Source organism: Macrotis lagotis, chromosome X (genome assembly GCF_037893015.1).
Source record: "Macrotis lagotis isolate mMagLag1 chromosome X, bilby.v1.9.chrom.fasta, whole genome shotgun sequence".
Lineage (NCBI taxonomy): Eukaryota > Metazoa > Chordata > Mammalia > Peramelemorphia > Peramelidae > Macrotis > Macrotis lagotis.
Window position 1 is genome coordinate 703,810,471 of NC_133666.1, and position 16,790 is coordinate 703,827,260.

Consider the following 16,790-nt stretch of genomic DNA (forward strand, 5'->3'; position numbering starts at 1 on the left):
TGTCTAATGGGTCCGTGGGACCCCCTTCTTCGTAAGAAGGAAACTGAGACCCAGGTAGGTCAGCTGGGAGCTGCAGGAGGTGGGGTGGGGGCGTATTGCTATGAGGGAAGACCTTAGGGTCTCTGGGCCCCTCCTGGGCCCCAGGGCAAGCTGGGAGCCTCTGAGAGAAGCAAGGGTCAGGGAGGTCAGACAAAGACCCCCCCCTTCTTTGTGATCCTCCCCCAGCCCTTTCCTGCCTCCACAAAAGCAGTAAGGATTTAGGGGGAAGGTAAGAAGGGAGGGAGGGAGGGAGCCCAAAGACTTTCTAAGCTGAGCTCCCTTCTCCCCCCACCCCAGACTGAGGTGACCCTTTGGGCTATCTCCAAACTGAGCCTTAGTTTCCTCTCTTTTGGTTGTTAGGGTGTGACTGGCTGCTCCCCAATCTCTTCCTGCCCTTTCTGGCCGCCTGGACAGCACAGACCTTCAGGGGGTCTGTTTTCTTACTGACCTGCTCAATGGCATGGGGAGTGGGGCATCCAATGCCCCCCCCCCGGCATGATGGAGGGTTAAGGGGGCTTAGTCTGGCCTCCCTGGGAACTCAGGTCTCCCCCCCCCCTTCCCTTCCCCCAATTCATTTCCAGATGATGACTGGGAGAAACTGCAAGTGAGGAAAATGGCCTGGGCTGGGACTTGAACCAGCCCCCCTCCACCCTGCCGGCCAGCCAAGAAGTCCCAGGAAGCCCTTTTCCTATGATCCCCCGACCCAGAGCTGGGAGCCCCCGTGTGGCCCCAACGATGGACAGCTAGATGAATGAACAGGATAGACAGCCCGAACGAGTCGGTTCCCTGGGGGGGGGGGGGGGAGCTTTTTGTCTAGCTATGGGAGCAGGAAGTTGGATTCTAAGGGGGCCAGGACAGGATTCAGGCAGAACTGAAGGAGGCTAGAGGCCAGTATCCAGCAAGACCCAGGGCAGAAGTCCAGGCATAGCCCCTGATAGCAGCCCATGAGCTGTCAGCAGACTCCTGGGAAGGATTCGGGCTCTGGCCACTTGGTCCACAGCGCAGCTCAGGGTGGAGTGGTAAGAAATCTAGCAAGTGAGTAGAGTGGGGGACCTCAGAAGCATGGGAAGCAGTGGGAACAAAGACTGGAAAGAAGGAAGAGGCCATCATCGGAGCCAGCCGGCCCAGAGTTAGAATGCAGAAGATGGAGAGGATCCGGAGAAGGAGAAGGGAAGCTGGCTCAGGAGAGCAGGCAGTGGGATGGGGTGGCGGGGCCCGGTCATGGAGAGGTGAGAATCCAGCCAGCAGCCAGTGGGGTGAACCAGTGAAAGAGAGGTCAAGGCTGGAGATGGAGATCTGTGGCCAGCAGAGAGGGAAGAGAGGCGGAGGATAGAGGCTGCGGAGTGGGGGAGACAATGCCAAAGGATAAGGAAGAGGATGTGGGGAATTTAAGGAGACAGGAAAGCACAGTCAGAGAGATAGGAGAGGAGGGGAGGCTGAAGCTGAGGGAGGAGTGTCTCAGGTAAAAGAATGGCTGACAGTGTTGGGGGGCAGGGAGGACCAAAGGAAGTCATGGTGGTGACTGGGAGAATGCTAGGGATCTTCTCCTGGGACTTGATCCTCTGGATTTGGTACCTGAGCAAAACCATCATGGATCTCCCCCACCCACACAGCCATCCCTTCAGACCTCTCCATGCTAAATGTCCCACACCAAATCCTTCCCTACTCTCTTGTCAGACCTCTTTCCCCTTCCTAGGCTTGGAGACTCCTCCCCATGCTGCCCAACTTGCATTGGGTTTTTGATGGTCACACTACAATCTGTTATTTCCTAGTGAACTTGTGGTTGCCTCAGACCTCTCCCATCCTGTACTTCAAAAATGGGTAAGCCTTTCCATTGAGAACTATGGCATTTTATCTTACTAGACTTGGCCTAGTGCTTGAACCTGCTGAGGGTTTTGGGGATCCTGACTGGCACTTAATATTTTAGTGATCCCATTCAGTTTCATGATATCACCACACTGAATGAACCTTTCATCCATGCCTTGCTCCAAGTCATTGGATAAAAGTATTCAGTAGTACAGATCCCTGGGGCCCTTCCCTGGAGACTTCCTGCCATACTGACATGGAACCAAAAAAACTCTGAGCAGGTCTGACTGTTTAACCATCCAAGTCCATCCATCCAGCTGTGCTACCTCTGGGAAGGGTGAGGGCGGAGGGTCTGCACCTCTTTTCCACTTTACCAAAGGCTGACCATCTCTTCAAGATGGAATAATCCTGTTGTCAACTCAGCAGCAAGTCTTCCTTAAACTCAGACTGTGTACCAGGTCCTCATCTGAATCCCTGGGTACAAAGAAAAACCAGAAACATATAGTCTGTGACCTTAAGGAGATTATGGGGGTGGGGGTGACAACAAATCCACAAAGAGCCATACTATATACACAGAATGGCTAGGAGGAGCAATGTGTGATCAGCTGGAAAGCCAGGTTGACACTGGGTTTTGAAGGCTTTGAATGTGGGAGGGAAAGAATAGAGGCATCTCTCTTACTTCCTGGAGGCCATAGGAAGAGACTGAAGGTTATTAAGTAGGGAAGTGACATGGCAGACCTGTGTTTTGGGGAGTTCACTCTGGATGCTGAATGAAGGAGGAACTGAAGCAAGGAGAGACTGAGGCAGCTATTGTCCAACTGTGAAGCAGTGAGGGGCTGTATCTGAGTGGAGGCAGAGTCAGAGGAGAAGGGGCTGTTGCAGGGAGCTGCTGCCAAAGGGTGTAGTGAAAGGTGTAGTGGAGTGAAATGGACCAGGGATGATGTAGCAGAGGTGAAATGGACCAGAGATGTGGGAAGTGAAATGGACCAGAGATGCAGCAGAGGTGAAATGGTCCAGAGATGTGGGAGGTGAAATGGTCCAGAGATGCAGGAGGTGAAATGGACCAGAGATGCAGGAGGTGAAATGGACCAGAGATGCAGGAGGTGAAATGGACCAGAGATGCAGCAGAGGTGAAATGGACCAGAGATGCAGCAGAGGTGAAATGGAGCAGAGATGGGGAGGTGAAATGGACCAGAGATGCAGGAGGTGAAATGGACCAGAGATGCAGCAGAGGTGAAATGGAGCAGAGATGGGGAGGTGAAATGGACCAGAGATGCAGGAGGTGAAATGGACCAGAGATGCAGGAGGTGAAATGGACCAGAGATGCACAGGGGTGAAATGGACCAGAGATGCAGGAGGTGAAATGGACCAGAGATGTGGAGGTGAAATGGACCAGAGATGCAGGAGGTGAAATGGACCAGAGATGCAGGAGGTAAAATGGACCAGGGATGGGGGAGGTGAAATGGACAGGAGATAAGGGTGAAATGGACCTTGGCACCACATTGGATCTGATGGAGGTTGAGAGAGGAGCCTGGGATGATCTCTAGACTGGGGGCCTTAGGACCTAAGAGGATGGGGCACCCTTTCTCAGCAGCCCCACTTTTGGGGCCTCTCCCCCATAGTTCATCATTGGTTCACCCAAACCTTTCTTTCCTGACCAGCTTATTTGATTCTGATCAAATAAGAGTATTGTAAAAGCAGTACATTGCCCTATCCCAGTCTGTTTTCCTGCCTCTATAGATCCTTCCTACAGATGTTAGAAGTTTTCAGATGTTGGATGGAGAAAGGAAGGAATTGGACTGTATTGGAACTGGAGGAGCTAGGGAGGGGATAGCTGAGGGCAAAAGCAGCTCAGGAAGATTATTTTAGGTATATGTTCAGAAAGATAGACAAGAGACCAGAGAGATGGTGGAGGGGGTGGGGTGGGAAGGGAAGCTTGCTGAGTAGAGGATAAAGGGGAAAGGCTAACCCCCCCCCACTATAACTTGACCCTTTTGTGGTGAGGTGAAAGTGTGACTGGGAAAGGTGACCTTGATATCTGCATGGGGGGGAGCCACATGGTTTTGGGATTCTAGGAGAAGCAGGAGCATGTATTTAGGGAAGGGACATTCCCTCACAGACACTTATCTGTCCCATGGGCAGGGGCTCTGTTATTGTTTCTTCTTTAAGAGGAACACTGTATTTATGGTCCCCCCTTGAAAGCTGAGGAAAGCCAGGTTCAGAGACAACAGGTAACTGTCCCAGAGCTTCTGAGGGTCAGAAATGGGCTGGGAAGCTGTGGGTCCTTTCACCAGGCCTTGGTTGCCTCCTCTGTGAAATGGGTAGGAGAGTTGAATGGTTTTCAGGGGGTCTTCCTGGAATGACTGGAGCGTGTGGAAAGGACTCTAGCTGATGACCTGGAGACCAAAGACTGGAGTAGAGGCAGCTTTGAGGCTAAGCTGGGGGACAGACAGGCATGAAGAAGGATTTTTCTTATGACCAGGAGCCCCTCATTCACCTGGAGGGAGACCCTTGGGAAAGGGCCTTGAGGAGGAAGCTGATGGGTGAGTCCAGGCTTCCACACACCCATCTCCTGCCCAGAGAACATTTTCAGGACTTCAGACTTGTGAGCAGCCATCTGACCCACCTTTCTAGATCCAGGCCGGAAGTCGCCAGGGTCAGACAGTCTTACTGTTGTCCCCGGCACTTGTCTCCTGTGTCTGTTTCCCACCCTCCCCCCTACATCCTGCCTGTGGGTCTTGGCCTACCATTTGGCTTCCCATCCCATCCTCTGTGATTCCTGTAGTCTGGGGGGCTATCCCAGTAATGCTGAAAGGAACACAGCAGAACCTTGGTTCCCTCCTTTGTGAAGTGGGGGCAGTGATTTCTACCTTCACCAGAATCACACAGCCCTGAACTGTTAAGGAAGCAGGGGAAATGGAGTGGGCAGAGAGTGACCAGGCTGAAATAGGACCAGTCTTCCAGGCTACTCCTCAGGCCAAGAGCCCAGACTCAGACAGGGGCCAAGTCAAGCTGACTGACATTCAGAACAGCCCAGGAACAGGGCACCTGACTCCCCTTCTATGCTCAGATTCAAATTCACCCTGGTGTCTGGAGGGAGCACATGAGCTACAGGAGAGTATCTTAGTTAAAAGTCCCATAGCCACTTCTATTGACTCCCATGTTTATGGGACACGTCTGGTCCCTCTCCTTACACATCAAACCTCTCCACAGCTCCATCCAAGGCTGGTGGGGAAACATCCCCTTGTGCAGGCTCAATTTCCTTTCCTAACCAGGACACATGATTCTGGGATTAATTTATTTTTTTTTAGATTTTTTTGCAAGGCAATGGGGTTAAGTGGCTTGCCCAAGGCCACACAGCTAGGTAATTAAGTGTCTTGAGGCCACACTTGAACTTAGGTACTCCTGACTCCAGGGCCAGTGCTCTATTCATTGCGCCACCTAGCCGCCCCAAGGGATTAATTTCTGAAGGAAAGCTTAACAGTGACCTGGTAGTAATCAGGGGTCCTCCACTCCCATGTCTCTCCAAGACAGAGCAAAGAATTAGGGACATGAGGCACTTGTCCTGGGTGCTGACCTCTGGTCAATGACCCTCACATCCTTCATATCCTCCTTACCCCTCTCCAACTTCCTGATGCCCAAGAAAAAATGATGTAGGGTAAGGGTTACCAGTTCTGGTATTCGAAGTTCTTTAGGTCAGTCAAGAGCCTAGTCAAGGCTCTGAATGGGACCAAGGACTGGGTTTTTTTTTTTAGATTTTTTCAAGGCAATGGGGTTAAGTGGCTTGCTCAAGGCCACACGGCTAGGTAATTATTAAGTGTGTGAGGTTGGATTTGAACCCAGGTACTCCTGACTCCAAGGCTGGTGCTCTATTCACTCACCACCTAGCCACCCCAGGACTGGGGTTCTTGCTGGGGTTTCTCAAGGGTTCCTTGGGATCAGGCTTAGAGTTCCTAGGTCTACTTTTCCCCTTTAAGTCACTTTAGCTCTTCCACATTTGAGGTTTGACACCCATTGCAACCCCTCTTGCCTCAGGCACTATTTCCTAACCCACTACCAGGAGTGCTCAGGGGAGGTAGGCTGGTGGCCAGGGCTAAGCTAGGCTGGATGCCTTGAGATGCTGCGAAGAGCTGCCTCCTTCCCTTCTGGGCTTTGGACTCCAGGTCCTTGAGCCCTGATATGGGTCACCAGGCACAAGACACTTTTCAAGGCAGGAAGGTTTGATGGGGGAAGCCAAGTTGGAGAATAGCCAAGGAGGGCAGACACTTTATTTAGAATGGAGGACCTGGAGTTCTGGGGGGAAGGGAATCCGAGATCCAGGCTTCTTTCCTGAGCTTGACCTCCAAAAGGGGAAGGGGAGTGAGGGATCTAAGAAGTTAGCACAAGAAAAAATGGGGGTAACTGGAATCACTGTTTTCAACCTAGCTTGGGTGAGACATAAGAGCAGAAGGATCAGAACTCACCCAGCCTAAAGGTGATATGCCACTGCTGGCAGCTGCCAAGGCTGATTTAGGCTAGACAATCAGTGGAGGATGGCTTACCCTTGGAAGCAGTAGGTTCTCTCCTCCTTGGGGGGGGGGGGTCTTCATTTTGAGTGACCACTTGCCAGGCATTTGAATGGGGGTTAAATTTCTGTCCCCTCAGATTCTGCCACACAATGTACTGGCAGAGAAAGGTCCACAAGGCTTAATATGGGATAGCAAAGGACCAAGGGTATGCCAGACTCTCTATAGAAAAAGGCAGGATATCCAATGGAATAGTGCCCTCTATGGGAGCAGGGTAGGGTAGAGTGACAGAGACTTGATCTTTCTGGTGATGGAGGTGGGCATGGGGGCAGTACTCTGGGCTCATCTCTGCAATGCCTCAGTTTTGCCTTTTCAAAGTAAGAGGGCAGGGCTAGAGGGTAACCAAGGTCCCAGTAAGTGGGACCCTGCTATGTTCTAAGGCTCTTCCAAAGCTAGTCTGGGAATCAGATTCTCTAGTGGAGGCAGCCAGACTAGAGAAGGACTTGGGGGTGGGGCAGGGCTGGGGGCTGGCAAGATGCAACAAGCCTTGAATACCTGCCTGTGTTCCAGTTCTTATGTGAGGGATTAAGGAGACAAGAACAAAAATGGCAGCGGCCCCTGCCCACTGGGAGCCGATGTTCTCCTGGTGATTAAAGGTCAGATGACATGATCATAGGAAATCCAAAGCCATATGTATACCAAGTAATTTCCAGGGGAATCCTGGAAGGGGTGAGGAAAGTGCTTCAGGGAGGAGGGAACCTTTGATCTGTGTCTTGAAGGAAGTTAGGGAATCCTAAGAAAAGTGAGTGAGTGAGGAGGAAAGACATGAAACATAGTCCATGTCAAGGCATGGAGATGAGAGATGGAGGCTGACAGGCCAATTTGACTGGAACATGGCATATGAGGTGAGCAGTGGGTAAATGATGGTTGAGTTCTGATTACCAAGGGCTCTTGAAGGCAAGAGAAAGCCACTGGATGGGGATTACAGGATTGGTCTCCTTTTTTTAAAAGTTTTTTTTTGGCAAGGCAATGGGGTTGAGTTACCCAAAGTCACACAGCTAGGTGACTGTTAAGTGTCTGAGGTCAGAGGAGCTTCTCTTTTAAAAGTCACTTTAGTGCCTGACTAGAGGATGTTCTGGAGGGAATAGAGACTGAAGAGGAAGATCCACCATCTGCCACTGTAGCAGTCCATATTTGAGTAGATGAGGGTAGAGAAGGGGGTGGATTAGAGAGAAGTTACCCAGATGAAATTACCAGAGATGTCTGGGGGTGAAATGGAGCAGAGATGCAGCAGAGGTGAAATGGACCAGAGATGCGGGAGGTGAAATGGACCAGAGATGTGGAGGTGAAATGGACCAGAGATGTAGGAGGTGAAATGGATCAGAGATGCACAGGGGTGAAATGGACCAGAGATGTGGAGGTGATATGGACCAGAGATGCACAGGGGTGAAATGGACCAGAGATGCAGGAGGTGAAATGGACCAGAGATGTAGGAGGTGAAATGGACCAGAGATGTGGAGGTGAAATGGACTAGAGATGGGGAGGTGAAATGGTCCAGAGATGCGGGAGGTGAAATGGACCAGAGATGCAGGAGGTGAAATGGACCAGAGATGTAGGAGGTGAAATGAACCAGAGATGCAACAGAGGTGAAATGGACCAGAGATGTGGAGGTGAAATGGACTAGAGATGGGGAGGTGAAATGGACCAGAGATGCAGGAGGTGAAATGGACCAGAGATGTAGGAGGTGAAATGAACCAGAGATGCAACAGAGGTGAAATGGACTAGAGATGGGGAGGTGAAATGGACCAGAGATGCAGGAGGTGAAATGGACCAGAGATGCAGCACAGGTGAAATGGACCAGAGATGTGGAGGTGAAATGGACCAGAGATGCACAGGGGTGAAATGAACCAGAGATGCAGGAGATGAAATGGACCAGAGATGTAGGAGGTGAAATGGACCAGAGATGCAGGAGGTGAAATGGACCAGAGATGCAGGAGATGAAATGGACCAGAGATGTAGCAGAGGTGAAATGGACCAGAGATGTAGGAGGTGAAATGGACCAGAGATGCACAGGGGTGAAATGGACCAGAGATGCAGGAGGTGAAATGGACCAGAGATGCAGGAGGTGAAATGGACCAGATGAGGTGAAATGGACCAGAGATGCACAGGGGTGAAATGGACCAGAGATCCTCCCAGAAGAGAAGCCAATTGTCTATTGCAGATTTTCTTATCAAAAAAGTTTAAGCACAAAATGGAAGTGAGAGGATGCCTGGTGGGGAGCAAGAGAGGGCAGTCATGTGGAAACAGTTCCAAAAATGAGAGGGGGGGGTGTCAGGGGGTTGTCTGGATGTACTAGAGGAGATGGTCAAAGGTCAATAAATATTTGGCCTAGGCACTATGCTAAATGCTGGGGAATACAAATAAAAAGAAAGCCCTTGCCCTTGAGGAGGTTACAATTGAATGGGGCAAGACAGAACATAAAAGGTCGATGAAAGGGAGGGCACCACAGGATCTCCACCACTGATGCTTGGAGAATTGGATGAAAATGCAGAGTTAGGAAGAAAACCCTTTTAAAGGGGCTCTTGGGGGAGCGGCTAGGTGGCGCAGTGGATAGAACACTGGCCCTGGAGTCAGGAGGACCGGGGTTCAAATTCGACCTCAGACACTTAATAATGACCTAGCTATGTGATCTTGGGCAAGCCACTTAACCCCATTGCCTTGGAAAAAATCTCAAAAATAAAAAAATATAAAAATAAAGGGGCTCTTGGGGAGGAGGAAGGATGGAAGGGGCCCTACGTAGAAGAGTCAGCCTTGGTCAGATCGTGGAGGAGGACATGGGGCATGAGGAGAGGAGGAGGTGGGGACAGAGATGTCCAGAAGGGCCCAGATGTGAGGGGGGAGTCAGCACAGAGTCTGACTGTCCCCTCTTCCTGTAGCAGGACTTGAGAAGTGAAAACTCAACTTTAGTAGGGAAGGGAGTGATCCAAGACTGAGGCCAGTAAAGAATCATCCTGAAATAAGAAGGGATTGTAGACCGAAGAGAAAGTATGGACCTGGGTCTGAAATTCTCCAAGTACTCAAGAGGGCAGAATGTAGGGGGGCCTCAGAGAGGAGTGAGGGTGAAGGAGGCACCTAAAAGAGAATTGGAGAGTTCATGAACTTGGAGGTTTGCAGATAATGTCTAGATTGAGGATAGGAGGGGGTGAGATGAGCATGTTGGAGGGACCTCCACATAGGGCTGAAGTGCCCCAGCAGGAGGGCGGGAGGTGGGGTGGGCAGACGGCTAGGACTGGTAGCCGGACACTGAGCTCACTGAGAAAGGGAGAGAGTCCGGGATCACCCTGGAGGTCAGCAGAAGCACTGGAGTGACTGGGGAGGAGGGGCATCAATGGCTTCCCAGAGAAGAGGTGGTTGAGGGAGGTGCAAAGGGAGGCAACAAAAGTCCTAGGGTGCAGAGAGTGACCAGGGTGGACTCCGAGAGAACCAGAGAAAGAAGGAAGAAGAGTTAAGTGTGGAAAGAGTTAAGGTGGAAGGTTTGTTCCCATGGAGCAGGTGCTGCGGGGCAGATTGACGAAGGGCTGCCTGTAAAGGGGACTTGGTGGGGGGGGGGTGCTGAATGTGATGCTGAACAAGGAGAAGGTAGTGGGAGCCTGGAGAACAAACAGTTTGAACAGTGGTAATGCTGGGTTCCCAATCAGTGGTGTGGGAGGACCTGATGGCCTAGGAGCAGGTGGGGTATCTTTGTCTTGGGGACAGCTTTGTGGGACTGCCAAGCTGGCAGGGAGGAGCCCTGGATGGCTGTGGATGCTCACTGAGGCCTCAGAAGGTCCGAGGATGCTGGGGTCCCCACCCACAATCTTGGGAGCTCAGAGGGCTGGTGGACAGAAGTTTTGTAAACTGTCCAGTGCTGAGCGCTCAGTTGTGATGGGACCCTCAGAAGGAAAGGCATGAACTTCCCTCCAGTGAGCCCTCCCACCCTTCGGTAGTCTCCCCAGGGGACTTTGTTGCCCCCTCATCTCCAGGAGAGCAGCCTGAAAAGCTGTCATTAGTGCTCCGGCTCCCAGGCTATGAGCATGGTCTACCCCAGGCTCCAGGCCTAGGGGCAGAATGAAGGAAAGCCCGAGTGTGCCCATCTGCCTCTCCAGTGTGTGATAAGGGCAGTGCAAGGAAACACCTGCAAACAGACATGGGGTGGGGAATGGGAGGCAGGGCTTGTGGACAATTGCTGGAGGAGGTGGGGGAAAGAAGGGGAAGGAAGTGAAGGGGAGGAGGAGAGAAGAAAAGGGAGGAGGAAGGGGAGGGGGGAGGGAGAGATGGGGAAGGGAGAAGAAAGGGGGCCCTCCATAGTGGGGAATAATGAGTGAGCTCCCACTCTTTCAAGAGTCCCGGATGTGCAGACTCTCAACACAGAGGGCAGAGTTGCCTCCCTCCTCTCCTGGTGGAAGCTATTGTCGCCTCCCACCCCCCTCTCCTGCAGCTAACCTCTCATAGAGGTCCTGAGGTTCTCCTGAACATCAGCCCAACCCCTCCACCATGGGTTTCTCCCCTAACTCCCACTGGCCCTGGCAGGTAGGGTCTACCCAAGGGCAGTTGCTACCTCGGTTTCCAAGGGTAACCCTGTGGGGGATCATTGTAATTTGCAGAGCCCCTAGCAGTGTGCCTGCCCTTGACAATGAGCCAGAGGACTCAATTAGCTCCAAGAAAAAAAAAACCTTAGTTCAAATGGCGCAGAGCAGAGTCATTGCAAAGCTTTTTCCTCGGGTACCTGGAGTGCACACTCTTGCCAAGCTACTAGAGCCTAAGAGAGGAGTGTGGGTGTGGATTTAGAGGCTAAGAGTCAAAAGGGAAGGGCGCTCTCATGCACACCCAGACCCCAGGGGGCCACCTGGTTGTGAGACTGGTGACTTAGTCGAGGCTATATGTCTGATGGATGCCCCAATCTGTGAGTGGACTGGCCTGAATAGGTCATTCAGCTGCTGGAGAAGCTGGGAAGGACCCCCTGCTGCCTCCCTCTTTGGTGGGCTGCGTTGGTCTCCCCCAGGCCCTGGGGCTCTGCCTTAGCTAAGAAGGCAGCTTGTCCCCCCCAGGAGAACTCAACTCTGGGCTCTGAAGATACTCCCTGATTCTGAGCATCCCCTTAGGGAGGGACCCCATCCCCCAGTCACCTCCTTTGAAATAGGGACACGACACGGGAGCTCTCTGAGGGAGGGCAGGGGGCTTGACCTGATCATGTCTCGAATGATCAGGGAAGTGGGGCTGGGGAGAAAGGCCCAGATAGGGTGCTCTGGGAGGGGGCAGAAAGGAAGAGCTTCTTGAGTGGGGAGAACCTTAGTGAAATACAATTTGGTTTAGAGAATTCCCAAGCCGCCTGCCCCCTGTGATAACTGATCCTAAGCTCACCCAGCCAGGCTCATGAGTCCCTAGGGTGGCCGTATCTACCTCAGCCTCCAGTTGAGCCATGGCAGTTGGCCACCATCAGACCAGAAAGGCCCCTCCACATGCCCACCCCATGGTTCTGATTTTCATAAGGCTTCTTGTTTCCTAGGTTCTGAGGTCCCTCCGAGGTAGAGGAGGCATGCCAACTCATGAAGCAGTCTCTTCTCCTGGAGCCGAGGCCATGTGAACGGAAGAAGCATCTGCGGCACCTGGGGGACCTCTGCAGTGAGGAAAGTGCTCCCCCCTCCTTAATGCTGGCCTGTTGGGCTCCATTCCCCAGGTGCTGGGGAGTAGAGCAGGGGGGCCCCCAGAGCCTCTACCTTCCCTAGCCTCCAGGCTGTGCTGCCCTGGCACGGGGGCTGCAGCTATGGACCCTGAGCTGACCCAGGCCTCAGTCACTCTGAGCCAACCCTCCTGCGTCTCTCAGCACCATGGCTTTCTCCATATCCTGGGACGTGGTCTACATTGTGGTGGAGGTCGCCATAGCGGTGTTGGCAGTCTTGGGCAACGTGCTAGTATGCTGGGCTGTCTCGATGAACACCAACTTGCAGAATGTCACCAACTACTTCGTGGTGTCTCTGGCGGCCGCGGACATCGCCGTCGGGGTGCTTGCCATCCCCTTTGCCATCACCATCAGCACTGGCTTCTGTGCGGCCTTTTACGGTTGCCTCTTCATCGCTTGTTTCGTGCTTGTCCTCACTCAGAGCTCCATCTTTAGCCTGTTGGCCATTGCCATCGACCGCTACATTGCCATCCGCATCCCGCTCAGGTGAGTGCTTCTGCCTGCTGCCAGCTGATCCCCATGACAGGAAAGGAGAGCCACCCTGGTTGACCCAGGATGGGTCTTTGTCCACTGGAACCGCCTTTTAGGGCTGACTTAAGGTTCCGGAGCTGAGGCTTGCCCCACGATTGGATTGTCCCTTTTTCGCTATCAGGAAGTTGGGTGGTCAGAGCTAGGGGATCCCTGACTCCCAGAGCTTCAGGACCAAAAAAGAGCAGGCTCAGAAGCACATGGGACCGTTAGGGTACAGGATGCATGGGGTGTGATGGGATGGGGCTGTATAAGCATCCTTTATGACCCTCCAGGGAGGGGCACTCATCACTTCCTGGGGGTCACCTGTTCCACACAGGGATGTGGAGAAGAGGCTCTTCCTGAACCAGAGTCTAGCCTGGTTTTTTGCATTCAGACACTTGAACATAGCTCTTGTGGTCCCCTAGACCAGAGAGGATCAACTTCAACTAGTCCTCCCATGATATCATCCCCAAGGTCCTTCCCCAGCCAACAGTGAGCCCCAAAATGAGCCCAGAACTTCAGGGTATGCCTGACCAGGGCAGAGGAGGACACCTCTGAATGGGGCCCAGGGGTAGGACCCAGAGTCCCACAGCTCTTGGGGGCTGCCACTGCTGGCCCCGCTTCCTAACCCCTCTGACCTCCAGATGTTTTTCAGCCCAACTACTGTCTCCCTAACTAGACCTTCCTTATCTTTTGATTGAGAAGCTGATTTTTTGGACCCAAGGATAAGACTTGACACTTATGTCCACTTCATTTCATTTTACTTGACTCCACCTGTTTTGGATCTTGCCTCTGTCACCTGGTGTTTTAATTGTCTCTTGCAGGCTAGTGTCACCTGCAGGTTGCCCAATCACACCATCTCTGCCTTTATCCAAGTCGTCGATAAAATGGTCACCAGCCCTGTGCTAAGCACTAATTCCTAGGGCACACCATCAGAGACCTCCTGCCCGATTGACCCCGAACTATTAACATGTCCCCTTTGGGGCTGGCCAGCCCAACAATTCTGAGGCCTAGTGTTAGTAGCCAGTCTCCCTAAGACCAGTAGGAGATGCTTTCTCAAAAGTGTTGCTAAAATTGAGGGAAACTCTAAGCACCCCTTTTGCCCCATCTTCTTAGGTTAATCATTCTGGCCAATAAGAAAATGGGTTCAATCTGGCCTAACTGTGCTTGCTGAGCCAGCTAGGTTCTCTGCACAACCCACCTGCCCTTTCTTCATGTTCACCAACTGCCTCTTTAATGAGCTACTTTAGAATTTTCCTAGGAATAAAAGCCAAGGTCACTGGCCTGGAGTTCAAAAGTTGTTCTCTTCCTTTTAAAAAAAAAATCTGGACAGTCTGCTAGTTGTGGGGATTCTGGGAGGTCAGAGTGGGACTAGAGGTCACTCACATCCCTCTGAAATTTCTAATTCTGTGGTTCTGAGGAAGATGAGACTGTCCTGAGATTTTTTAAGAGAAAGAGACCAGAGTTGGAAGCCTAGGTGAGTAACTGGGTCCAGCCTGGGCTAACCATAGGCTAACCATAGGAGGATGGAGAAGGAGGTGCATACTGCAGAAGGGGGTGCACAGGGTGCCTAGGTGGTGCAGTGGATAAAGCACTGGCCCTCAAGTTAGGAGTACCTGGGTTCAAATCTGGTCTCAGACACTTAATAATGACCCAGCTGTGTGGCCTTGGGCAAGCCACTTAACCCTGTTTGCCTTGCAAAAACCTTAAAAAAAAAAGAAGGGGGTGCACACAGTCAAGTCGTTGTCCATCACTGCAGGCCTTTTTGCCCACTTATCTGGCTTGTGGGTGCCTCCCCATCTTTGCCTCAACTGCCCCCCCCCCCAGGTTGGTGTACTTTCCCTCTTCACCTCTGGCTCATAGAATCTCTAGTGACTGCAGCCCCATCCTCACCTGTACCAGATCTTGGTGGGTTTTTTTCCCTGAAGATGCTGGTCCCTTAGGTCCCCAAGAGAGGTGGTCCTAGCCTGCTCACATTGTCTGGGACTTTGCACACTAGACAGGGTAAGATCAGATAGTGGATTGAATCAATGCCGGTGTTGGAGAGGGTTAGATGCGACCTTCTCTTGGACAGAGGTCGTGACCTCTCTTCCTTCCTCCCCCAGGTACAATGGCTTGGTGACAGGCACTCGGGCCAAGGGCATCATCGCCATCTGCTGGGTGCTGTCCTTCATCATCGGCCTGACACCCATGCTGGGCTGGAACAAGTTTAAGGAGGCTGTGGCAGAGGCCAATAACAGTCACGCTCGTGGAGGCTGTAGCAGCCCCCAGATGCCATGCCTTTTTGAGAAGGTGGTCCCCATGGACTACATGGTCTACTACAACTTCTTCGTGTGCGTGCTGCTGCCTCTGCTGCTCATGTTGGGCATCTACCTGCGCATCTTCATGGCGGCCCGGCGGCAGCTAAAGCAGATGGAGAGCAAGCCGGTGGTGGGCGAGCGCTCACGCTCCACACTGCAGAAGGAGGTGCACGCGGCCAAGTCGTTGGCTATCATCGTGGGCCTCTTTGCCGTCTGCTGGCTGCCCTTGCACATCATCAACTGCTTCACCTTCTTCTGCAAGCAGTGCCACCACGCTCCACCTTGGCTCATGTACCTGGCCATTGTGCTGTCACACACCAACTCCGTGGTGAACCCTCTCATCTATGCCTACCGCATCCGGGAGTTCCGCCACACTTTCCGCAAGATCCTTCGCAGTCATGTGGCCCGGGCCTCCACTCCACACAGCCGGGACTGTGGCCAAGGGCAGGAGCGCATCAGCCTCCGGCTCAACGGGCACGGCACCGGCATCTGGGCCAACGGAAGCACACCCCGCCCGGGCAGGGCACTCCTGGCCCAGGAGGCAGAGGGCAGTAGCCGGAGAGATGGGCGAGGCCACCAGGACATGGAGCTCCTGAGCCTCCAGCTGCCGGGATCTCACTCCACAAGCCCTGACCCGGAGGGGCCTCCACTGGCTGGTATCTCCTGACATTGACCACGGATTCTGCTGAGAGAGAATCTTTGACCCTCTGGGGTCCCAGCGAGGGATCGGGGGACCTCAAGCAGCCCTCTTGAGTGAGCCTGGGACTTGCCAACAACCAAACAAACTGAGTTCTGCTTTGGTGACCTGGACTGTGCCTAGCGAACAGGGAGCTGGGTGGTCTTCAGGGGAGACCCCCCCCCCCCAGAGGTGCCCTCCTGGATGTCCTGGGCTTGCCGCAGAGGTGTCCCTGGGGATCTCCCTGCCTCTGGCCCTCAGATCCATAGAGAGGACTGATATGGGCTATGCTAGGGAGGGAGTGGGCATGGGTGGGCAGGGAAGTGCATGGGGAGGCCAGGCTGGCCCTGGGTCTGTGGAGTCCTTGGGGAACTTCTGTCTGGCCAAATGGCCACAGGGAATGTTTGTTTTTGAGACAGAATTAAATGGGATCATGTGACATTGAGGTCCGTGTGTCTGCGCCCCTGCCCCAGCTGAGTTGCGTGATATCCTTGACTCACCCAGAGGCGATGACCCCTGAGGCCTCAGAGCCTACCCCATTCTAGCTGGGTGGGGCATCCTGGGAGAGGTACCCCCTTGGGGATAGATAGCCCTTCTCCTAATTCCCGGGCCTAGAGGACTTTGAGCCTCTGGTCTACTCTTCCACCAACCTCCTGTCCTGGCAGGCTCCCTGAGCTTCACTAGAGGGAGGAGGGGGCAACTCTGCCCCCTGCCATCTGAACAGAAGTCCTGGGAGTCTAAAAGCCCTTTTGAGCTCATATGGCCGTGAGCACAGGGAAGACTCAAACCCAAGGCTTGAGGTCGGGATCATGCCCCAAAGCCTGGGCTCTCCTTGGACTTTGAGGAAGGTTGTGGCCAAATCCCAGGATGAAGCCCAGGGTCACACCAAGAGCCTGGCAGCTTTCCCTTCTTGGTCCACGCTGTAGCCTAGGACCAGGTTTGAGCCAGTCGAGGTTGGAGCCAGGTGGCCCAGGCTCTTGCTCTGGGCAAAGACCTCCCACAGCATTTCCTTCACAAGTCCTGATCCCAGGCTAGAATACAGGAGGGGGGCTGCTCTTTCCTGGGCCCTTCCTGGGGCCCCTCCCTCTTCCTGATAGGGACAGTAAGAGGAGCAGACATGGATGACTGGGGAGGGGAGAACACCAACTTTTCCTCTGCCAGGGTTGGGGTTGGAGTGAGGAGGGGGCCACTGACATCCTGCATTTCACCAAGTCATCCAGATGCTTCTGGGAGAT

At 53.1% G+C, this 16,790-nt stretch overlaps 2 protein-coding genes across 2 annotated transcripts in view; both read left to right on the top strand.

Annotated features, from left to right (window-relative positions):
- The window catches only part of LOC141497082 (uncharacterized), an 857,774-nt gene that overhangs the window by 626,591 nt on the left and 214,393 nt on the right, over window positions 1–16,790 (top strand). The window lies entirely within an intron of this gene.
- Window positions 186–15,985, top strand: ADORA2A (adenosine A2a receptor). Its single transcript, XM_074199796.1, has 3 exons — window positions 186–1,860; window positions 11,896–12,555; window positions 14,685–15,985. The coding sequence occupies exons 2-3, from the start codon at window positions 12,218–12,220 to the stop codon at window positions 15,544–15,546; spliced, it is 1,200 nt and encodes a 399-aa protein (XP_074055897.1). The 5' UTR covers window positions 186–1,860; window positions 11,896–12,217; the 3' UTR covers window positions 15,547–15,985.